The sequence below is a fragment of the Myotis yumanensis genome, unplaced genomic scaffold (assembly GCF_028538775.1).
Source record: "Myotis yumanensis isolate MYYU_CA2020_CCGP unplaced genomic scaffold, mMyoYum1.0.hap1 SCAF_17, whole genome shotgun sequence".
NCBI classification, from domain to species: Eukaryota; Metazoa; Chordata; class Mammalia; order Chiroptera; family Vespertilionidae; genus Myotis; species Myotis yumanensis.
This window is the reverse complement of record NW_027223768.1, coordinates 34,223,925-34,249,586: the sequence shown is the minus strand read 5'-3', so window position 1 is coordinate 34,249,586 and position 25,662 is coordinate 34,223,925. Positions and strand designations below refer to the sequence as shown.

Here is a 25,662-nt window from a genome sequence, read left to right as displayed (position 1 = left end):
AGCATCTTTGTAATGCCAGGCATTACTATAAAACCACTTACTAAAATGTCCACTAAATAAGTACATAAAAAGAAATACTATTTATTACCTGCTGAGTGAGAATCATCCTTCTTAGTCTTCACATCTTTTTCTTCTGAGTCTTCACTATAAGGGGAAGGAATAAGACATTTAAGTTATTAGATCAAAATCTAAGTGAATATAGATCTCTGGTATCTGACTTAATAACACTGAAGAAAACCTCCTTTATATATAAAATTAAAACGATGCTAAGGAGTTTCCATTATTTTTCCTACTTTACAGGGATGCTGGTAAGCACAATTTTTATCTACTTTTGGAAAATACTGTTTCCAAAAACCCAAAGAGAAAAAGGAAAGCATCTCAACACAGGCTGAAAATCTTTCACCTGTAGATAATGCCTAGTTCAAAAAATATTTAATAAAAAAATTCTGTTGTGCCCTAGCCAGTTTGGCTCAGTGGATAGAGCTTGGCCTGTGGACCAAAGGGTCCTGGGTTCAATTCCGATCAAGGGCACGTACCTTGGTTGCAGGCTGCTCCCTGGTCTGGGCCCTGGTTGGGACTCGTGCAAGAGGCAACCAGTTGATGTGTTTCTCTTATATCAATGTTTCTCTCTGTCTTTCCCTCTCTCTTCTACTCTCCTTAAAAATAATGGAAAAATATCCTTGAGTGAGGATTAACAGAAAAACAAAAACAAACAAAAATTCTGTTATTAGAGGAAGAATATAAAAATACAATTTTATATAAATTATAATATGCCTTAATATTTATCTAAAACAAAATATTAACTATATATATTTTTTGCCTCTAATATTTTTCTTTTTTTTTCTCTAATATTTCTATACATCAGAAACATGAGCACATGGGTCTGCCTTGTATCCTGGAGAAAATAAAAGTGAGCTCAAGATCACTGCAAAATAAAATTAAAAATTGCAAAGTACAAAGAGCCCAGGCCAGGTGGCTCAGTTGGTTGGAGGATCGTCCCATACACCCAAAGGTTGTGGGTTCGATTTCTGGCCGGGGCACATACGGAGGCAACTGACTGATGTATTCCCCCCCCCCTTTTTTTAGCCTTGCCAAAGCAAGGCCTCCAAAAATTAGGGTTGCCTCCCCCCAAAAATGGGGGGGTGGGGGAGGGGGGAGAGAGAGAATATGACTGATGTATCTCGATGTTTTCACTTTCTTTGTTTTATAAAACAATTTTTTTTAAAAATATATTTTATTGATTTTTTTTTTTAATTGATATTTTACAGAGAGGAAGGGAGAGAGATAGAGAGTTAGAAACATCGATGAGAGAGAAACATCGATCAGCTGCCTCCTGCACATCTCCTACTGGGGATGTGCCTGCAACCCAGGTACATGCCCTTGACCGGAATCGAACCTGGGACCTTTCAGTCCACAGGCCGACGCTCTATCCACTGAGCCAAACCGGTTTCGGCTATAAAACAATTTTAAAGTCACAAAAATGCACATTTTATGTCCTTACAAATTTTAGCTCAGGAATATGGGTTTTAGTGTCCTGTCTTTGTCATTAACTAGTTTTATGATCTCAGGAAAATCACTCGGTACCTTACAGTGCTAAAATTTTATGATTCTATGAGAAATTCTGACAAACAAACACAAAAAGTCATACATAAGCTTTCCTTTCTTAAACAGCAGATCTTGCAAATCTCTTTTGGTATTTCCCATAATCTAGACCACATTCAAAAGACAAGCTACTGAACCCAAGATTCCTAAGCAAAGAGAAAAAACAAACATATTTCTTTACTAAAGCAATCTGATCCAAGAAACACTAATTCTGAAACCTGTGATTGTTCTACATGAATGTTTTTATGCAAAATAAGCATTTAATCTCCAACTCTATGACAACGATAATTATATCACTTTTCTCTAGTTCTTTTATTATTGAGTTTATAGAAACCATTGATCCTTGAGTCCCATTACAGCAAAGCCAAGTAAAAGCTAAACTTTTACGTAGAGACCAATGGAAAAATCAACACAATATGGTCTGAGGGGCCCTACCCAGTTGGGCTCAGTGGATAGAGTGTTGACTTGTGGACTAAAGGGTCCCGGGTTCAATTCCGGTCAAGGGCACATGCCCAGGTTGTGGGCTCAATCCCCAGTGTGGGGCATGCAGGAGGCAGCCAATCAATGATTCTCTCTCATCATTGATGTTTCTATCTCTCTCTCCTCCCTTCCTCTCTGAAATCAATAAAAAATATATATAGTCCTAGGGAATAAACATATAAGTCACTTAATACAAATGGCAATCAAACCTGTATTTATTTCAACCACTCCTGACATTGGAGAGAATACTAAATGACTACAACAACAACAAAATTTAGGCTAGATATTAATTACATCGAAGGGACATTATAACAGGCTGCAAAAAAGCTCAGCCCTAGCTGGTTTGGCTCAGTGGATAGAGCATTGGCCTGCGGACTGAAGGGTCCTGGGTTTGATTCCGGTCAAGGGCATATGTTGGGGTTACGGGTTCGATCCCCAGTAGTGGTGTGCAGGAGGCAGCCAATCAATGGTTCTCTCTCATCACTTATGTTTCTATCTCTCTCTCTCCCTTCCCTTTGAAATCAATAAAAATGTATTTTAAAAGAAAAAAGCTTATTCCTTTGGAGAAATAGAATCAATATAATAAAAGATAGCTCTAAATTAGGCTGCCATATAAAACAGGATTAGAGAGATATACTATGAAACTATGGAAGACTTGTTTCCCCACAGTGCAACTGTCTTATTTTTCCTCAAAATCAAATTTCTGAAATTCTCCAGAAAAGAAAATATTAGATGTTAGCAATGCAAGCAAACATAAAATACTAGGTAAATGTATATACATAGTATCGTTATTCCTGCAAATTTAGCATCCTGTAAATTCAGAATGGGAAGACTTCTGCCTATGGCTTTATTATAGTGACTTTAGGCTTGATGGTAAATATCTTTGAATAACTAGGTTAAAAAATAGACTCCGGAGTCCAATAGACATGGTTTCAAAACCTGTTGGTTCAAAAACAAAAACTAAACAAACAAAACCCCTCTGTTGGCCCATTTGCTGGGTAACCTTGGACATATCATTGAACCCCGCTTAAGTTAATATTACTTTGCCTAATTAGAGGTGTTGTGAAAATTAAATGATAATAAATATAAATTAGCACATAATAGAGACTAGCACATGACAATCATAAATGGTAGCTATCATCATCACCATCATCAAGGAATTCTTGCCACAGTGAGTATGAGAATGTATATGTATACTTATAAGAACAGAGGAGAAAACTACAGCATCCTGGTCTCATGAGGCAATTTTAGTTAAAATTACAACTCATCTGAACTCATTTATAAAACTAAGGGAAGGGAAACTGTCCCAAATTATTATATTATCTAAATAAAGGAGGATTATAGACAGTAAAACTCAGCAGACTATATATGCTTGAAATTCTGTAAGCTTTAGTTATGATTCTACCAGTGATTTGTGACTGAATGTGAAAGGTCACTCATTCTTTGCTATTGACAATGAAAATGTCAATACTAACCTTAGGTAACAAATTATATACTTAAAACAATCTTTCTGCCACGTTCAGAGTTCTAAACATAGACATTCCCGGAGACCACCTTGGATTACAGATTGAGTTCAAACAAGCCACATGTCAATGTCTAGACTTAGAAGCCCTGCCTAAGTTAAGATAAAATATGCAAAAATAATATTAAGCAAACCTGTAAGTGCCTTCCCAAAAGAAATGAAGATTCTCCAAATTTAGAGATCAGAAATTACCCTATCAGAGTGGTTGACAGAGTAATCAGGAACAAATTAACAATGCTTCTTGCCAAAAACAAAACAAAACAAAAACAATGCTTTTTACCTATCTTCCTGTGAATTCTTTCCAGATCGCCTTTTATTTTTAGCTTCTCGTGGAGATGATCGAATTTTCTTAGCTGGAGGACCCGAATCTCTTCCATAATCTTCATCTACACAGCATTTTTCAAAAATCAATAAACTATATTATGATTTGTACATGTAGAAATTACCACTGCATTTTCTTAGATAATTATCTCTCATGCTATTTAAATAATGAGGGGCAAGATTTTCCAAATAATTATTTTTTTCATTAAAAAATAAAATAGCCTGGCAGGTGTGGCTCAGTGGTTGAGCGTAGATCAATGAACCAGAAGTTCACGGTTCACATGCCCAGATTGAGGGTCCAAACCCTGGTGTGGGCCATGAAGGAGGCAGCTAATCAATGATTCTCTCTCATCCTTAATGTTTCTATCTCTCTCTCCCTTCCTCTCTAAAATCAATTTTAAAAACATACACACACACACATTTAAAAAATAAATAAAATTCTTCTTTCCCAGTCTCACCACCTTATCATTTCCATTTCTGTATATTACCCTCTAGTCCTCATGTGTATGTTTTAATATATCCTTAGCCAAATATCATCATTTGTATATCCTACCCTTTTTATTAAAGATTTTCCCATGTTTCCACACCTTTATATTTATTTGAAAATTATAGTAATATAAGCATTTTAGAATGTAAAGAACCCATGATTCTACAATGCTAATACAATTCCTGTTATCAAGTAAATTACTTTTAAATTAAAGTAGTAAGTATAGTATACTCTGGCATTTAAGAAAAATACCTCCAATTTCTTTCTTTTTAAAAAAATTTGATTTTAGCCCAACTGGCATGGCTCAGTGATTGAGTGTTGACCTATGAATCAGGAGGTCACAGTTCTATTCCCAATTAGGGCACATGCAGGGTTGCAGGCTTAATCCCCAGTAGGGGGCGTGTAGGAGGCAGCCAATCAATGATTCTCTTTCATCATTGATGTTTCCATCCCTCCCTCCCTTCCTCTCTGAAATCAATAAAAATATTTTTAAAATTTTGATCTTAGAGAGAGTGGAAGAGAGGGAGAGAGAACCATCGGTTTGTTGTTCTACTTATTTATGCAAAATAACTTCAGTTTCAAAAACCCTATTAAACTAAAGAAAATTACCCCACCTTAAAAGGTGATTATTTCCAAATGTATTTACTACATCATTATACACGGAGCTTCAGCAATTATTAAAAGGTTGGCTACATTATAAATTCCATTATGGAATATCATACAACCATTAATAGGAATTTTTCAAGTAACTTCTAATAACAGGAGGCAGATACTAAGTAGGGGTGGTATAATAAGTAGGGGTGATATGGTAAAGGGAGAGAACCCAAAAATCCCACAGCAAGACCTCAACTAGATTTTTAAAGGGGTCGGTGTGGCTCAGTGGTTGAGCATCGACCCATCAAACAGGTCTCTGGTTCGATTCCTGGTCAGGATACAATGCTTGGGTTGCTGGATCAATCCCCGGCAAGCATGGTTCAATGGCAGGAGGCAGCTGATCAATAATTTTTCTCTCTTATCCATGTCTCTATCTCTCCCTCTTCCTTCCTCTCTCTCAAATATCAATAAAAACATTTAAGGGAAAAAAGTCAAAACCTTTTTCAACAAATGGTTAAAATGGCCATTTGCTGGCTAATGGATCTTGAGTAATATCTTTGCTTCAGTTTCGTTATCTGCAAAATGGAAATAATAATATATATCCTATTTTAACAGCATTGTTCTGAGGATTAAATTTATAAATGCAAACATTCAGCAAGCATTTAATAACTAGTTAACTGCCATGCATCCAAAAATGCTTTTATCTCGCTTGCGTCTATAGACTCTTATGGCGCACAAAGGCGTAAATGTTAGTATTCCCTCTGAGAGGCTGGATTATTTTTAAAAAACTCTTCCTTATGCATTTTTTAAGTTTTCCCAGAGTGCACATATTATCTTTATAAAGTAAAATTAGATTAAAAAAAAATAGTAAATGCATCTGGAAAACAATAAAATTAGAAACATCTTATTCTTTTTTAAAAATATTTTTTTATTGATTTTTTACAGAGAGGAAAGGAGAGGGATAGAGAGAAACATCGATATGAGAGAGAGACAAACATCAATCAGCTGCCTCCTGCACACCTCCCACTGGGGATGTGCCCGCAACCAAGTTACATGCCCTTGACCGGAATTGAGCCTGGGACCTTTCAGTCCGCAGGCCGATATACTCTATCCACTGGGCCAAACCGGTTAGGGCAGCAACATCATATTCTATAGAAACCTGTTCTGGCTAAGATTTAAGATACACTACTCATTCTATAATGAGTCAGTTCACAAATCAAAGTTGTTTCACAAAATACTCTCATCTTAGTTACTTTATTACACAAAAACGAAAATACTCTCTATTAAAAGGTACAAGTTTAAAATGGGATTATAGCAGGATACATTAACTAATAAACACTGCATGAGAATTATTGCACACTTAAACTTTGGACTGCAAAACCAGGAAAAAATTATTCAATGTTTACATGAGTAATTTACTAAGGAAAACTTAAAATCCATGCAAGTTCAAGTTTTATTTTGGGTGACACAGATCTTAATGTAATTTAGATACACAAATAGTCTAAATATTAAAAATTAAAAACTTATTCCAAAAGCCTTGTAAAAAGTACATAAACTAGTGATTCTTCCACTACTAGGGTTCAACTCATAATTTATTGAAATCACAAAACTTACCAGCATCATCAGATTCCTGAAACTGTGAATAATCAACGACCTTCCTATTTCTGTAGAAAGAAAAATTCTAATTAAGATAATAAAAATGTAGGACTTTCCAAGATATTAGCATACACATTTCTTTTTCCTAAAACAATTAGAAAAACATTTTTCAACAAATTCCCATCTCATCCAAAAGACTTCATATATATTTTTTTGTTTTTATTAATTGATTTTAGAAAGAGAGAGGAAGGGGGTGGGGGAGAGAAACATAGACTTATTGTTCCACTTATTTATATATTCATTAATTGATTTTTTGTATATGTCCTGACCAAGGATTGAACTCAAAACTTGGACATATCAGGACGCTCTAACCAACTGAGCTACCTGGCCAGGACATAAATGTTTTTCTTACTGCTATATACACGTATGTATGTATACCTGATAAACAAGGTTATTAATGAGTTTTTTCAAGATGAAGTGATTTTTAAATACTATAATACAATTACATTATAAGATATAAATCCTAGTGACAGTAAATTAAGCCTTACGAAGGGGAAGAAAAAAATGGAATCATTCAAGATTCTTATAATCTCAAACAAACCTTAATTTGTATTTCCCTACTTTATATACAGGGTGGGGCAAAGGTAGGTTTACAGTTGTGAATACTCAATACAGTTTATTATTTACAGTGTATTTACAGTGTATTATTATTTTCCATACAAACAATTGTAAACCAACTTTCATTCCACTCTGTATAAAAGTGTCCATGTAAATATCCAGATAGCCTGGCTTTCAGAGAGCCTTAGAGGCACTGTAACTAAATGATACTGAACAAGTGAACCGAAAAGATTAAGAGAAACAAACCACCAACACTGAGCAGAGGGTTTTATAATAAAGATTAAGATACCACTTAAATTCAAAGACAGGATGGTCAGAATCCAAGGACTGGTAGAACTACTATATAGTATGCAAAAAAGATAGGTGTAGGAATGAATTCTGAGAACATACTTGGAGTGATGTTCAATGGTATAGACACACGCTTGGCTTTAGAGAAAAAAGAAAGGCTCTTAAGGAATGTTGCCTTCTGTTTTTCTTTATTCTACCAACAATGAACCTTCTCAATTTACTGCCTCAATGGGTCAAGATGCAAAATTTAAAAATATGGTCCAATTGCAGTTGAGCCTTTGAAGTGCATGAGTCCACTTATAACATTTTTTATCTTGCCGAAACCGGTTTGGCTCAGTGGATAGAGCGTCGGCCTGCGGACTGAAAGGTCCCGGGTTCGATTCCGGTCAAGGGCATGTACCTGGGTTGCGGGCACATCCCCAGTGGGAGATGTGCAGGAGGCAGCTGATCGATGTTTCTCTCTCATCGATGTTTCTGACTCTCTATCTCTCTCCCTTCCTCTCTGTACAAAAATCAATAAAATATATTTAAAAAAATAAACAAACAAAAAAAAACATTTTTTATCTTCTAAACAGATGACATAAATTTACAGTATTAATATAGTACAGTGCTGTAAATGTATTTTCTCTTCCTTACTATTTTAATAATATCTTTCTCTAGCTTACAAAAATCACATCATTATAGCAATAGATGCAGAATAAGCATTTGACAAAATCCAACACCCATTTTTGATAAAAATTCTCAGCAAAGTGGGAATAGAGGGAGTATACCTCAACATAATAAAGGCCATATATGACAAAACTACAGCCAACATCATACTCAATGGGCAAAGCTAAAACCATTTCCTCTAAGAACAGGAACAAGACAGGGATGTGCACTTTCACCACTCTTTTTTTTTTTAAAAATATATTTTATTGATTTTTTACAGAGAGGAAGGGAGAGAGAGATAGAGAGTTAGAAACATCGATGAGAGAGAAACATCGATCAGCTGCCTCCTGCACATCTCCTACTGGGGATGTGCCCGCAACCCAGGTACATGCCCTTGACCGGAATCGAACCTGGGACCTTTCAGTCCGCAGGCCGACGCTCTATCCACTGAGCCAAACCGGTTTCGGCTACTTTCACCACTCTTATTCAACATAGTACCGGAAGTCCCAGCCACAGCAATCAGACAAGAAGAAATAAAAGGCATCCCATAGAAAATGAGGAAATAAAACCCTCATTATTTGCAATGACATAATATTGTACATAGAAAACCCTAAAGACCCCATCAAAAAACTACTAGATTTAATAAATGAATTTGGCAATGTAGTAAGATACAAAATCAACACCCAACAATCGATGGCTTTTTAATACACCAATAATGAATTCTCAGAAAGAGAAACTAAACAAGCAATCCCATTTATCATTGCAACAAAAAAAGTAAAGTACTTAGGAATAAACTTAACCAAGGAAGTAAAAGACTTGAACTCGGAAAATTACAATACAGGACATTGGAAAAAGAGATTGAGGAAGATATAAACAAGGGGAAGAATATACCATGTTCATGGAGAGAATTAACATCATTAAAATGTCCATACCACCCAAAACAATCTATAGATTCAATGAAATCCCTAATAAAATACCAACAGCATATTTCACAGATCTAGAACAAATACTCTAAGTGGTGTTGGGAAAATTGGACAGACGGAAAAAAAATGAAGCTAGACTACACTCAAAATGGATAAAAGACTTAAATGTAAGTTGTGAAACCATAAAAATCCTAGAAGAAACTATAGGCAGCAAAATCTCAGACCGCTCTCATAGCAATATGTTTATAGATACATATTGGGACTACATCAAAATAATAAGCTTCTGCACAACAAAAGAAACCCATCAACAAAACTGTTTGGCTCAGTGGATAGAGCAGCTGCCTGCAGACTGAAGGGTCCCAGGTTCAATTCCAGTCAAGACACATGTCTGGGATTGCAGGCTTGATCCCCAGTAGGGGGCGTGCAGGAGGCAGCCAATCAATGGTTCTCTCTTATCATTGATGTTCCTATCTTTCTCTCCATCTCCCCTCCTCTCTGAAATCAATTTAAAAAAATGCTCAATTAAAAGAAAAACAAAAATGACCGGAGAACTTATTTGGCAATGATACATCTGATAAAGGGTTAATGTCCAAAACATATAAGGAAATGGGCATACAACTTAACAAAAGGAAAGGATCTAAATAGACTTCTCCAAAGTAGACATACAGATGGCCAAGAGACATACAAAAACTAGAGGCTCAGTGCACAAAATCGTGCATGGGTAGGGTCCCTAGGCCAGTGATGGCAAACCTATGAACTCATTTTTTTGGTTGATTTTTCTTTGTTAAATGGCCTTTAAATATATAAAATAAATATCAAAAATATAAGTCTTTGTTTTACTATGGTTGCAAATATCAAAAAATTTCTATATGTGACATGGCACCAGAGTTAAGTTAGGGTTTTTCAAAATGCTGACACGCCGAGCTCAAAAGGTTTGCCATCACTGCCCTAGGCCTAGCCTGCGATCAGGGCCATCTTCTGCCCGCTTGCCAGTCCCCAGTCCCACCCCACCGCCACCCACCCCGGTTCCCCATGGTTCCTTGTTCGCCATCCAGCGATCGGAGCCTGCAGGCCAGGGGGAGGGACCAAGAGGTGGTCAATGCACCTCATAGCAACCGGTCTATCGGTCGTTCTGGTCATTATGCCATTATGGTTGCTGGCCTTTTATAATATAGGATGCTCAGTCACTGATCATCAGAAAGAAGCAAATTAAAACAACAATGAGGTATCACCTCACATCTGTCAGAATGGCTACCATCAACAAATGACAAGTGCTGGTGAGGATGTGGGGAAAAGGGAACCCTGCTAGTGGGAATGCAGACTGGTGCAACCATTATGGAAAACAGTATGGAGTTTCCTCAAAAGATTAAATATGGTACTGCCATTTGACTCAGTAATCCCACTTCTGGGAATATATTCTAAGAAATCTGAAACATCAATCAGAAAGAATGTATGCACCCCTATGTTCATAGCAGCACAATTTACAATAGCTAAGATCTGGAAACAGCCCAAGTGTCCATCAATTGAGTGGATAAAGAAGCTATGGTTTAAAAAAAAAGTAGCTGTGGTACATTTATATCATGGAATATTATGCAGCAGTAAATAAGAAGGATCTCTTACCCTTCAAGACAACATAGAGAGACCTGGAGAGTATTATGCTAAGCAAAACAAGCCAGTCAGAGAAAGACAAGTATCATGCGATCTCACTCATTATGTGGAATCTAATGAACAAAATAAACTGATGAACAAAATATATCCAGAGACATAGAAGCACAGAGCAGACTGGAATCTCAGAGGGAAGGCTGGGAGGGGGGTTGCAGTGATCAACCAAAGAACTTGTATGCATATGTGCACAACCCATGGACACAGATAGAAGCGGTCATGGGAGGGAAAAAGGGGACATATATAATACTTTTAACAATAAAGATTTTTTTTTAAACCACAAAAATAAAATCATTTTTTCAAGCTTAAGCACTCACAAAATCTATCAAAGTTTGGTGGCCAGTGTGTGTGTGGATATGATGCTGCTGCCATGTGTATTATATGTACTAGGCCAACAGTCGCCAACCTTTCGGACCTCATGGACCACCAGTGGTCTGCAGACCACTGGCTGGCAACTGCTGTACCAGGCTATTGGACTTTAGACAATCTAATCCAACCTTATCCCTAACTTATCCTACCAAGGGAATAACTGAGAACCTCCCTTCATCTACCAAGGCTGCCTGTTCTAAAAAAATTCTAATAATGAAACAATTCTCAATGAGGTGGAATCTGCATCTGAAGTCCACTCACCAATTCTATCTTGTCTACCTTCTGAGTTTTACCATGATCTAAATCTAACCCCTCCTCCCTTAAAAAATACATATGACAGTTTCCACTTTTTCCTTCAAGGCTAAATAGTAAGAGTTCCCTTTAACTCTTCCTTACAACATATTTCAAGCATCCTCACAACCTAGTTGCTTTCCTCTACACCACTTCAGATTAAAATCTATGCAAGTAGTGCCCCAATCTAAACATTATAAGATGGTTTTAAAAAGGTGTGTGGAGGAGGGGGAGCAGATCAGAATTATGACCTTACTCTTCCCATTTGTACTAATGCAATCCAAGATCTCAGCTGCCTTTGGGGCTGTTATATCACACAATGGACTGGATATTGCAATTAAAATGACTAAAACCTCCTTTCCTCAAAATCTAAGACCTTTTTGTATTCCGATACTTCTACATATTTTTATCTTTCTCAAATTCATATTATCCGCAAACTTAATCAGCATAGGCCTTTTAAGGCATCAGTGGAAGTATTCTTCCAGGTTGATATCAATCTGTTAATTGGCCTTTTCTGGGTATGGCTACTGAGGCCCAATCCATCACAGAAAACTATCATTCTGCCCACATTTCTTCATTTTCCCCACAAGGGCCTCATGTGAAGTGCTGTCAAAATTCCTGTTGAAAGAGAACCCCATTTTTAATAATATTCTTTTACTCTAATAAAATTAAAAAAAATTTTTTAAATATATTGTTATTGGTTTCAGAAAGGAAGGGATAGGGAGAGACAGAAACATCAATGATGAGAGTCACTGATTGGCTGCCTCCTGCATGGCCCCTATTGGGGATCAAGCCAGCAACCCGGTATGTGCCCTTGACTTGAATCGAACCCGGGACCCTTCCATCCACAGGCCCATGCTCTATCCATTGAACCAAACTGGCTAGGGCGTCTAATAAAATTTTTAAAAAGCAAATGAGGTTGTTTAATGATAGTTAAAACATTTTAGGAATAAACCTTTTTTGTTCAAACAAAATATTCCCAGGAACCACAAAAATTAAACACACAATGTTTAATTTAAATAATTTTAAGAACATAAATTTATCTTATTTAAATTTTCCAACTTATGTTCTGTAAAGATAGGTTTTCTAAAGGCTTCCTGGTCAGATCAATTTAGATATTATCACCTTAGTTTAAGAAGGTTTAAATGTTCAAACTTTGAAAGATTTGCATTAAAGAAACATACTAAATTACCTATGTTGTAAAAACAAAATTTGAATCAAATGCCTGAGATGTCCCTGAAAGCGAAAAACACTGATCTATGAGACTCGGTTTTTTTTTGTGAACCAATGTTGACTTTTACCAATCATTACAACAGCAGTTACTATGTGCCAGATATTTCACCTAAATTCTCATTTAAGAGCGCTTTCCTCCTGCGAGCATACCTACCCCCATCCTTTCAACCTCTTCTTGCCCCCAGGCTCATTACCTTTGCCTTTCTCTCTCCTAAGCTCCAAGGGCCCTTATTCTGCTTCTGTAACTTGTTTCCTGAGCCTACAATGCCCATCTGGCTCACTCCTACTACCTACCTCTGTAACTTTTAAAACTTCCTATATATTCACACAAATCTAACTACCCTATAGAACTGATGTCACTGAAGTTTCTGCATATTAACTACTAGAGGCCTGGTGCACAACCCTCGGCCTGGCCTGTGCCCTCTTGCAACCCAGGACACCTCAGGGGATGTCGGACTGCCGGTTTTGGTCCAATCCCCACAGGCCAGGCCAAGGCCCCCCCCCCCCCCCAACCGGTGCACAAATCCATGCACTGGGCCTCTAGTATGCATATAAGATCTTTGGTTAATCTCTTCCCACCCTCCCCCCTCCCCTCTGGATTCATCAGTCTGTTCCATGTTACTATGCCTGTGCATTGAGAATCTGCTCTCTGGTGGTCAGTGTGCGTCATAGCTACTAAACAGTCAAAGTGTCACTTAGGCTTTTATATAGATTCCCCCCCCTTTAAAACTTAGGACATTTATCTTTCTCCATTCTTCTATCCCTCAAAGATTACTCATATGCCAAATATTTTCAGCATATAAGAATATTAGAGGCCCAGTGCACAAAAATTCATGCACTGGAAGGGGGGGGAGTGGCCCTCAGTCTGGCCTGCCCCCTCTCACAGTCCGGGAGCCCTCAGGGGTGGGAGGCGACCTGGCGATCAGGGGAAAGCGATGCCCCATCACACCTCTGCTGTTGCCACTGCCGGCAGAGCAAGCCTTGGCTGGCCCTGGGCGGCTGGGCAGCCGCCATCAGAGGTTTGCCCGCACCTTGGGCAAGCCCTGGGGGGCCCAGGGGCTGAGGGGACTCCGGAGGCAGGCACAGCAAGGCCGGGCTGAGAGGACTGAGCGCTGCCATCATCTTTGAGGGCATGGCAGTCAATTAGCATATTCCCTCATTGGCTGTGGGAGTCACCATCTTTGTGATGGTATGACAGCCAATTAGCATATTCCCTTTTTATTAGATTGGATTATCTCATAGAAGCCAGGATACTTGAACTGAATTCAGGGTAATTACTTGCAAATGCTTCATTTATTTTGGGCTTTAAGTTCCTTTTGGCTATGATATATTGTTCTCACTGCATCTCATATAATTTGTTATTTACTATTAAACAAAATTTAAAAATAGTCACAGGATATAAGGCAAAAAGTAAAACATATTAAGCAACAACAAAAAAATTATAGCAAAGAGCTCCTAAGTTTTCAAATGGAAAAATCAAGTTTCTATTTTTTGCAGAAAAGGGAACAGAGTAAAGTCTGAATGATGAACTAGGCACATCTGTTTATTAAATAATTGTCCAAATCCCTTACTAAACTTTCTTTTAAAAATCAACATAATGTCTTAGTCCAGATGAATAAATATTAACTCTTGTACAGCACCCCTTATTTCCAAAATAATCAAATTATCTCCGTATAAGAAAATATATTGTTAATATATATTTTTTTTATTTCAGAGAGAAAGGGAGAGGGAGATAGAAACATCAGTGATGGGAGAGAATCACTGATTGGCTGCCTCCTACTGGGGACTGTGCCCAAAACCTAGGCATGTGCCCTAACAGGGAATCATCGAACCTACTGGTTCATAGGTCCACACTCAACCGCTAAACCACATGGGCCTGGCAGGAAAATGTTCTAAGTCATACAAATTTCAGTGAGTATGAGATCAAGTATTACATAAGTAAAGTGGGCTAGATTTTTACCAACAGAAGTGTAGTGCAAACCATATACAATTAGGGACAGAGAAACCTCAAGCAAATGAAACTGAAGGGGTACCAGATGTGCACAATACCAAGTAGAGGCCTGTGTAGTAGAGAGGGTGTCTGAAACCTCAGTGGAATATTTCCCCTGTTGTATTAACTCTATCCCCAGGGACAAATCTGTAGCTCTACAAAGTCAGGTTTATTGACTCATACAATGAAGGCAATGACATCAAGTGTGGAGCATCTCACCAAACTGGGAAAATAACAGGATTTAGGGAAAGGTAGAATTTAGGTGAAATTTAAATGAAGCAGTGCCTTGATAGACTCAATAGGACAATAAGACTGTGTGTAAAGAGGTTAACATTAAGTCTGGACTGCAAAGTGGACCACTCATCCTATTTGTAAGCAAGTTAAGGTAGATGTGGCCTTTGTGTCCAGAAACCCCTCCTCTGAAGCTCTGAAGTTGTAAATTGTGGCTGGTTCTCCATGTCAAAAGGACTTTGCTCTTTCTGACAAACGTGTGATGTTTCATTCTTACTGATCTAATTTCAATCAGACAAGTTCCTGATAGTCTCTGATTTTAGAGAATCATTATAAATCTATATAGATGCAGCATGTCTGTGGAATTCAGAGAGCTGTGTCTATTATCCTGACCCAATGAAAAGCAGGTGGATTTTTACTTCTCAGTAAAGCTAATTTTTAGTTTCTCAAGCAGTTCATCTTCTGGGTCATTTTGTCTTGAGAGGTGAAACCCTTGTTTAGCAGGTAACTGAACAGGTGCACAATTCAAAAAATAGATATTGCCGAAACTGGTTTGGCTCAGTGGATAGAGCGTCAGCCTGCGGACTGAAAGGTCCCAGGTTCGATTCCAGTCAAGGGCATGTACCTGGGTTGCGGGCACATCCCCAGTAGGGGATGTGCAGGAGGCGGCTGATCGATGTTTCTCTCTCATCGATGTTTCTAACTCTCCATCTCTCTCCCTTCCTCTCTGTAAAAAATCAATAAAATATATTTAAAAAAAAAAATAGATATGCACTAAAAAGCATCTGAAAATGTTATACCCAGTTGAAACACTTTTGGCAACCTGTGGTCTCCTCAACCTAAGTATTCCAAAGGCCTATGATTATGGCTATTTATGTAGTAGTTATTTAAAAGCATGGCAATGCAATTCTTTAAACAAACAAACAATCAGTTCCACTTTCTAGAATCTATATAGTAATACATTTTTAAAGACAAAACAAAGGGATGCCCCAGTTTCACCAAAGTAGTCCTGTGGTAAATATTTTCTTCTATTGTGTACAACATAGCAGTCGCCTAAATTAAGATTCTATCTCTAGTCTGAACAATCCAAGAAGATACTTCTTCATCTAGTAATGAGTCACATTTATTTATTTATTTACAGTTAAAACTTTAAAAAAAAACAAATAGAACTAACACTTCACAGCATGCTCAGTAACTTCTTTGTTATTAAGTTCAAGCGACCAATTTTGCAATGCAACCCATCTGGACATGCAGACTCTCAATCTTATTAACTCCAGAAGGGCACCATTCACATGGACTATAATGTAGATGTAATATGGATGATGTCGCGGAGATACACAATATGGCGGCCTAGTTTTTATTTCTGGAAGTAAATAAAATCAATCTCCCTTCATTCAAAATTACTTTCTCTTCATACTAGTTTTTAGACCTGAAAGAAACCTATGAGACAAAGTTTAAAAATTATAAAATGCTTTGTAAATGCAAGGTGCTAGTATTCAAATGGAGTTCACCATTTCCATTATATAAACCTAAGCAGAGGTTGGGTTTCTTTTGCTGTACCATGTTACTTTCCCACAACAGTTCCACTGCTAATTGATTTAAAACACTAAAAATGCAACAACTTACCTTACTTTATAACTTTTGTCAAGCTCAAACAATTCCATTTTTAATCTTAATTTTCTTCTAATTATAATGTACTAATGGGTGTTATAGGTGTTGAATCTTTTCAAATGCCATAGTTTTTCTCGTTTAGTCTTTTTTTTATGATGAATCTGAAAGATTTTAAGTTTTATTCCTGGGACAAATACTAATTAATCATATATATTTTAATACACATTGTATTCAGTTAGTTAATATCCTGTTTGGCATTTTTGCATCTATACTTACACTAAAATGAACCCATTCATTGTCTTAGCATATTCTTTAGGTGGATTTGGAATCTATTCACTTTAGTCACGAGGAAATGTCCTTGTATTATAAAATGTATAAACTTCTGCAGGCACACCCCCAGTGGGGGATGTGCAGGAGGCAGCTGATCGACGCTTCTCTCTCATCGATGTTTCTAACTCTCTATCCCTCTCCCTTCCTCTCTGTAAAAAATCAATAAAATATGTTTAAAAAAAAATAAAATAAAATGTATAAACTTAAAGCAATACCACTTACCTAACATTCACATTTCTTCCTACAAAAGCTTCACACTACACTTCACATTTCCCTCTACATTCAGGTATCTTTCTTTAATCCCTTCACATATTCTTCCACTCCTTCCAAAACAACTGTCTTTTTCTCCACTGCCCTCCCTCCCCCCAAACTCACTTAATTTTTTTAAAATATATTTTTATTGATTTCTGAAGAGATAGAAACATGAATGAGAAACATTGATTGGCTGTCTCCGGCACACCTCCCAATGGGATTAAGCCCACAATCTAGACATGTGCCCTATCCAGGAATCAAACCAGAGGCCTCTAGGTGCATGGGTTGACACTCAACCACTAAGCACACAGGCCACCCCTCCCACCCCCCAGCTCACTTTTTAAAAAAATATATTTTATTGATTTTTTTACAGAGAGGAAGGGAGAGGGATAGAGAGTTAGAAACATCGATGAGAGAGAAACATCGATCAGCTGCCTCCTGCACACTCCCTACTGGGGATGTGTCCGCAACCAAGGCACATGCCCTTGACCGGAATCCAACCCGGGACCCTTGAGTCTGCAGGCCAACGCTCTATCCAGTGAGCCAAACCGGCTAGGGCCCAGCTCACTTTTAAAGTTGGTCTTCCCTACAAAAGTCCTATTATGAACTGTAACCCCCTCCAGAGACAGCAAAGTGCACTACTATCATGAAAAGAGTAACGCTTCATGGCAGTATCTCACAGGAAAGACCATATGGCTTTGGGTTGGCCACACTTGGGATTTGAATTCCTCCTTCACTTAGTAATAGTTAGGTGAACTGGACCTGTCACTTAATTTCGTTAAGCCTCAGTTACCTCACATATGAAATGGAGATAATATACCAGTATACCATGCCTTAAGAGTTATTTCAAGATTTCGAAATATGTTAACGTACCTGGCAGAGTATTTTGGTAAACCGGATTTGATTTAAACAATGAGGTCATGAGTTCAATTCGGTCAGGGCACATGCCTGGTTGCAGGCTTGATCCCCGGTAGGGGGCATGCAGGAGGCAGTCGATAGATATTTCACTCTCACATTAATGTTTCTCCCTCTTCCTCTCTCTCTCTAAAAATGAAAAACAAAAACACAACACGGGCACATTTTCTGTAAAATATTTTCTATAAAGAATAAAAAAAACCTATGCATGCAGAAAATTCTTGCCACTGAGAGATTACTAAACTTAAAAAGTCTGACCATCTTCATGCCAAATACTTAGGAAGGAAAAACTGGTACCATGGAAAGAAGGCCAGGTTTGCATTCAGAAAACTTGAGTTCAAATCTTGGCCATGCTTTTAATAGTTCTATGACCTCAAGTAACATAATCTTTAAGCTTATTTCATCATCTGTTATGTAGGAATTTTTTAAAAATCCTACCATACAGGGTTGTAATGAGGATAAAACAAGTTAGAGTGAAAGCCTCTAGTAAAGTGACTCTATTTTCAGGAAACTACTTTGAAATGTTGAACAATTAACTCCCCCTATTATTCAGGCTTTGTCAATTATGTGAGTTATTTTTGAAAGTAAAGTCTACAGAAGAGTTTACATCTTCTTAGAGCAGCGGTTCTCAACCTGTGGGTCTCAACCTTTGGCAGTTGAACGACCCTTTCACAGGGGTCACCTAAGACCATCCTGCATATCAGATATTTACATTACGATTCATAACAGTAGCAACATTACAGTTATGAAGTAGCAACGAAAATAATTTTATGGTTGGGTCACAACATGAGGAACTGTATTTAAAGGGCCAGAAGGTTGAGAACCACTGTCTTAGAGGAAAATGATATGTAAATAGTAATAAAATGTACAGATCCACGGTTAACCGCACCCCCCCAAATCTGGATGTAGAGAATAAGAGATATAAGGAACCAGTCTAAACCACATTTACTAGGCTACTAAACTTTTCATGTCTTCCTGTGCATACTTGGTATCATAAATCCCAAGCTATCAGGAATTTCCAGTTTACCCTTTAACTTTTTGAAACTAATATTCTGGTGAGAGTATCAATTTTTAGAATCTAGACATATCTCAAACAGAATTTCCTTGGAAAAGAAATCTGGAATCTTGGGAAAGCTGTTAATTCTCAGCATAATTATAAACATAAAAGTTATTTTATATTAATCTGCAAGAGCCTATAATTTCACATATAAACTTTCAATGTTAAAGGTTCCCTGCAATCTGAAGTACTAAACCAGTGGTCGGCAAACTGTGGCCCCTTGAGTGTGGCTCTTCCACAAAATACCACGTGCGGGCGCACACGTACAGTGCGATTGAAACTTCGTGGCCACACTCAAGGGGCCAAAGAGCCGCATGTGGCTCGCGAGCCGCAGTTTGCCGACCACTGTACTAAACAAAAAACAAGATATCGCCCTGGCCTGTGGCTCAGTTGGTTGGAGCATCGTCAGGTACACAAAAAGGTGGCGGGTTCGATTACCAGTCAGGGCACATACCCAGTTTGTGGGTTCCATCCCTGGTTGGGATGCAACGGATCGATGTTTCACTCTCTCTTCCTAAAAGTCAATTAAAAAAAAAAAAAAAAAAAGAAAAGATATCAAGTACACTTACCCTACAAAGAAAGGAGCAAATAAATTGATCTGAGTAACTTGGATCATGTACAAACTGGGAGGAGAGGGGGATCTCTGGAGAATATAACAAGCTGAATTTCAAGAAACCTGGTTTCTAGTCTGAGCAAGTCGTAAATCTCTCTGAACTTTCTCATCTTTTAGAAGCAATAGCATTTTTCTTCCTCCCTCACAGTTAGGAGTCATGGAAGCACTTTGAAAAGTTAAGTTCCATACAGCTCTAGCTGGTTTGGCTCAATGGATAGAGCATCAGCCTGTGGATTGAAGGGTCCCAGGTTCCATTCTGGTCAAGGGCACATGTCTGGGTTGCAGGCTCAGTCCCCAGTAGGGGGCGTGCAGGAGACAGTCAATCAGTGATTCTCTCTAATCACTGATGTTTCTATCTCTCCCTCTCTGAAGTCAATAAGAAAAATATATATTCAAAGAAAGTTCCATACACTACAATTATGTCAATATTTATCAGGAAGAAGGTGATAAAGTGATAACTATACAGAAAGGGGGAGGGGAAGGATGAGCAAGACTGAATGAGAAATCTAGGTTCTCTAGACCCAATCTGGCACCCACTAGTGTGTGATACAAGGCACTTCATTTGTTCAGGTTCCCATTAAGTCCCTTGAAAAATAAATTAGCTTAAATTTTTTTCTAACTCCAAAACTGTAATTTTATGCTATAAATTTGAATCCAAGGCCTAAAATATTTGCGATCATTTATATATGAGTCAGACACTGTAAAAGGTAAGGATAATAATACTATATGTTACACACATCTGTGGAAATCCCTGCTGTAGCTTATTCCCATTTGAAAACTAGTGAAAGCAGCTATTAATAAATCATCTTTAAATGCTTAGGTTAATGTGAAAATGAATAATATTTACAGTATTCTGAAAACCAAATAAACCTCAAAATTACCTATAGGCCTAAGGGAAGAAACATACTCCAAAACAAGATGCGCTGATACTATTATTTCCCAAAATGATTTTTTCTGTTTTTAAACAAGGCTGATTATTCTGAATCAATGTCGACTATTAATTTTTTATTAAACGCCCACAGGCACATAGATCTTCAATTACACCTTGAAGCAAAAGCACTTCCCTAAGAGGACTTTTTAAATTGCAAGTTTAACCAACCACCAAATTCACGTTTAGTTATTTCTGCTTTATTATTGGTCTTGAGTATATTAAAGATTTCAAAAAATAGTTAGAGACTATCACTAAAATATATAATAAAAAACCAAGTTGCTTTGAAATAATTTTAAGGTGATCCCACAAAAGCCCAGAATATATTAACTTCATGCGTCATTTAGGAGCAAATACAGAGTTAAAATTATTTTTAACACATACTGAGCAAGAAAAAGGTTGTGCAGAAATCCCAATGCCTCCAAAAAACTTAGAGAGCATGCTTAATATATTTGTCTCCACCTGGTGATATTAAAAATCCAGTTTCCAAGTAAAATAAAGTTCTGCTTGTGTTCCAGTACAAGCAGGGAAAAAATAACGGTACAATTTCACCACACAGTAATTTACTTTGAGGAAGACAGAAGGTCCAACGCACATGAAACAAATATTTGATAATCTATTTGACCTGATCCTCAAGAAAATATTCTACATAAATGGATGGGATACATAGGTAAGTTTTATGCCAAAAAAAGGTATGCATACGGTAACCTGAAATACCTATTCAGACTCCTTGCAAAAAGTTGGCTAAACTCTTCCCGGTGGTGATGGTGAGTTATCAGAGACGGGGGTTGAAATGAGAAGGCAGAAAAGCGAGTCAGGTTGTTGGAACTCGCCTCGCGCCCATCCCGAGCGCGGGGCACGCAGGGCCACACCACCACCCGCTGGAGACGGACGGCCTAGTCGGGAAACAGGACCGAGGAGAACAAACCCCGTTCCGGGGGTTGCAAACCTCTTCACAGCGCCAGGTCGGAGCACTTCCGTTTCTCACAACACTTGGAAGAGGGGAAGCAACTCTTACACACGTTAAAACCATACCTTTCCGTACTTATCCAGAAAACACTATGCAAAGTAGCCAACCCCTTACATCGAAAACGTCACGGACATCACATGCAAAGTCGTATTGGCAACAGCCCTCCTTGTTCCTCCCCGAGGCCCCCGCGGACGGCGTCCAGCCACACCCCTCCACAAATGGCACATTCCATACCACCGCCCGGAGGACGGCGAAGGACGAGCCCACCGTCCGCGGGGGGACAGCGAACTTGTTGAAATTCTCAGAATAAAGTCCAACGGCGAACCGAACAGAAGCCCGTCATTATTAAAGTTACCGGGGTAAAGAGAGGGTTACAAAAACCGCGCGACGTGTACGCCGCTGGGAGTCGGGAGCTAGCGGGACCGAGAACCGCCCGGGATCTGGGTCGCGCTGCCAACCCGCACCTCCGGGAGGAAGGGCGCTTCCCCGAGGACGGGCACAGCGAGGCGGAGGGTCAGGGCGACCTCGGGGGCTCCCACCCGCTCCGAGCTGGGGGAGCGGCAGCAGTCATTCCCCAGCGACCGGCTCGGAACTCACACGGGCCGGAGGGGGCACAGGACGGGCCCCGCCCACGCCCGATGCCGGAGGCGGGGCCCGCGGCGGAGCTGCCCTCCTCCTCGGCGTGGAACACTCCGGGCCGCTGGAAAAAGTGCGGTGCGCCCCAGCCCCCAACGCGAGCAGAGGCGGGGAAGGGGCGAGACGGGTGTCAGCGCTCCTCCTCGCGGAAGGTGGGGAGCCCCAGCCCGGCTCCGCCGCAGTCCCCGCGGCGGGCTCCCGGGGGCCGGCCCCGAGGAGGTGGGGCCTGGGTGGGGGAACTGACTCCACACCCCTCCCCCTCCGGCCGCTGGCGGTGCAGGGAACACCCCGCCCGCGCGAGTGCGGCGGGTGGGGGAGGCAGCCGAGCAGCCGGGAGCCCGGCCGCGGAGCGGGGAGGGGAGGAGCGCGCATGGGCGCACGGCCGCCACCCCCACGCAGCACCGCGCGCCAGCGAGGCCCCCCACGCTCAAGGGCGCGCGGGGGCCCCCAGGGGAGGAGGCCGCGGGTGGCAGGGGAGCGAGCAGACTCCAGGTCTGTGTCCCCCACTCCTTCGCCGTTCACCCCCACCCCCACCTCTCTCACCCGCTCCGGGCCTCAGACTCCGCACTGACCTGACAGGCCGAGACATGTTCGCTGTCGAATCAGGACCGAGTTGAGAAGCCAAAGACCAGGACCCCCCCCCACCCCGCGCGCTCGGCGCCCCACCCCCCCCAACTTTGGCCGAGGGGGCCGATACCGCAGAACCCCGAGCTGTTGGCTTCTCAAACAACGCCGCTCCTCGGTTCAGAGGCCCGTAATCAGACGAAGCCCCCGTTCCCCCGTCTCTTCAAAATGGATGAATCAAACCAGCCGAAAATGCGCCAAAGCCGCCGTGCAACCAAACACACTGGGGCTGGTGGACGCCGCCCCCAAACGCCCGGTCATTGGCGGCTGGTGCCAGCTGCGCCGAGCTCATTAGTCCATTTGAATCATCACGTCCCCTAGGCCCCGCCCCGCGCTTTCATAGGCCCCGCCTCCCCCACTGGGTCCTGTTAGTAAAGCTACTCTGAGAGCGCACGGCTGCAAAACAAAAATGGTCGCTGCGCAGCCCGCCCCCTGGTTTCCACTCCAGAGTTGCAGATTCGTCTTGGGTCGCGCCTTGGAAGGACTAGGAAAAAAGATTTATATAGGAGATAATGTCATTTACTGTTAGTGTCACTATCTTTTATTTCGCCTGCTTGATCATCTGAAACCACACCAATAGCGAAACCTATGGGATAGGCTGCTGATTCGTCACTAAAGCGCTGTTTCAGAATTGGAGGGAAATTCCATAGGTTCAAAAAATTTGATCTTAGACCGGTAAGCCCCTTGCCCTGGATTTAGTATTTAGCCCTCAGGGGTCCAATCCCGCTGCTGGAGCAGAAAGGCAGGATCATAACGAAGGGAAAACTTCACCCTCAGTTTCCATTCTCCATTCTGGACCTTGGGAGACACCTCAGGGTCACCAAGCCCCGATCTTGGACATTACTTCGGGGGCCTAATGACCAGGAGTATGAACTCTGGGGCCACAAGGTGTTTTGGTGTGAAGGCCCACAGCTTAACAGCTATATAACTATACCTCTCTGTGCCTCAATTTTCTTATGTGTAAAATGGGAAGCAATCATACCTTATAGGGTTATTCGGATTAAATAACTTGATATATGGAAAATGTTTAGGACAGTCTCTGGCGCACAATAAACATTATCTAAGCGCTTAAAATTGTTAAGTGCAATTTTTTAAAAAATATATTTTTTTATTGATTTTTTACAGAGAGGAAGGGAGAGGGATAGAGAGTTAGAAACATCGATGAGAGAGAAACATTGATCAGCTGCCTCCTGCACACTCCCTACTGGGGATGTGCCCGCAACCAAGGTACATGCCCTTGACCCGAGTCGAACCTGGGACCCTTCATTCTGCAGGCCGACGCTCTATCCACTGAGCCAAACTGGTCAGGACGTTAAGTGCAATTTTTAAAAGGTGACCTGATCCCTAGGTAGAGATAGGGGGGACTGGCTCAAGACTCAAGTCAAATAACTTAGGGTAACTCCCATCACCCCATTAAAATCCATGAACATGTGTTGGATGCCTGAACTCTTGGAGGCAGAGCTCAGGATCCCTATGGGAACAGCAAGGTGTACCCCACCATTGCAAAGTAGACACAGGCAGCCTGTTGATAACCAACTGCAGATATACGCCATATCAATCAAACCCACCACTGTCTGCCCCCTAAAGTGTCCTTCGTGGGCTCTGCTATTCTAAGGGGAAAGACCAGCACAGGGAACCAGCGAAGCATTAACGTTATCTTCTGTCTCTTCCACACCACACCACTCTTCCTCCCTTGAATGTTTCTTTTGCTGTTGTTGTAAAAAAATTCATAACACAAAATTCACCATTTTAACCATTTGAAATGCATAGTTCAGTGGCATTACTAGTAAGTACATTCACATTGTGGTGCAACCATCACCACCATCCATCTCCAGGATTTTTTCATAAAACCCAATGGAAACTTTCGCCATTAAACACGAATTCCCCATCCCCTCTTTTCCCAGCCCCTGGCACCCCCTAGTCTACCTTCTGATCTACTGGCTACTTCTCAAACTTGTGTAAGAACTCTAAACTCTGTTTCTTCCCAACCTGGAATGCTAAACTCCCTTTCTCCCCACCTCTTTCTCAACTTGTATCCAAGTCCTACTTTCCTTTAAGAAATGTTTTTAGATCTCTTTCTTCTTTGAACTTCTATGGCACCGATCTTTCTATCCCCCACAACTCCTACGATAATACTAGACACGTAAAAAGTATGTAATCTAAAATGATTATACAGCCCTGACCGGTTTGGCTCAGTGGATAGAGCATCAGCCTGTGGACTGAAAGGTCCCAGGTTCGATTCTGGTCAAGGGCATGTACCTTGGTTGCAGGCACATTCCCAGTAGGAGGTGTGCAGGAGGCAGCTGATCTGTTTCTCTCTCATCAATGTTTCTAACTCTCTATCCCTCTCCCTTCCTCTCTGTAAAAAAATAAAATAAAATAAAATAAATAAAATAAAATGATTATACAATTATGTGAAAAAAATCTTTGCTTTAACAAATTGATGGGAAACAAACTTATCAATATGTAAATTGATGGTGGTTTGGACTTTTCTTCTTTCCTCCATCTCCCTTAATAAGTAGATTTACCCCCAGTGTCTTATGTCCATTAGTTATGCTTATATGGACATAAGACACTGGGGGTAAGGAAGGCCAGGGGATTGTCAAGGGCGGGGGGTGGGGGAAGGACACATATGTAATACCCTTTGTAATACTTATTATAATATTTTTTTAAAAAGAATAAAAAAAAAGAAAATCACAATATATGTAAAAAAAATAAAATAAAATGGGATGCAACTTAAAAAAAAAATAAGTAGATTTAAAAGTTTCATTATAAAGATACTAGAGGCCTATTGCATGAAAAGATTCATGCAATAGACCTTCCCTTCCCCTGGCTGCTGGCACCGGTTTTCCTCAGGCACCCGGCACCCAG

The 25,662-nt window shown here is 40.1% G+C and overlaps 1 protein-coding gene across 2 annotated transcripts in view; it reads right to left on the bottom strand.

Annotated features, from left to right (window-relative positions):
* NUCKS1 (nuclear casein kinase and cyclin dependent kinase substrate 1) overlaps positions 1 to 22,974 on the bottom strand; it is a 31,535-nt gene extending 8,561 nt beyond the window's left edge. The window contains exons 1-4 of one of the 2 annotated variants that reach the window (XM_070397084.1): positions 22,740 to 22,974; positions 6,621 to 6,670; positions 3,885 to 3,990; positions 89 to 144 (exon numbers count right to left, since the gene is read on the bottom strand). In XM_070397084.1, the coding sequence (XP_070253185.1) occupies positions 89 to 144; positions 3,885 to 3,990; positions 6,621 to 6,670; positions 22,740 to 22,756 (229 nt within the window). In that variant the 5' untranslated portion in view covers positions 22,757 to 22,974. The remainder of the gene's footprint in view (positions 1 to 88; positions 145 to 3,884; positions 3,991 to 6,620; positions 6,671 to 22,739) is intronic. The other variant, XM_070397083.1, reaches the window with a different exon arrangement.
* Between the last annotated feature and the right edge of the window lie 2,688 nt (positions 22,975 to 25,662).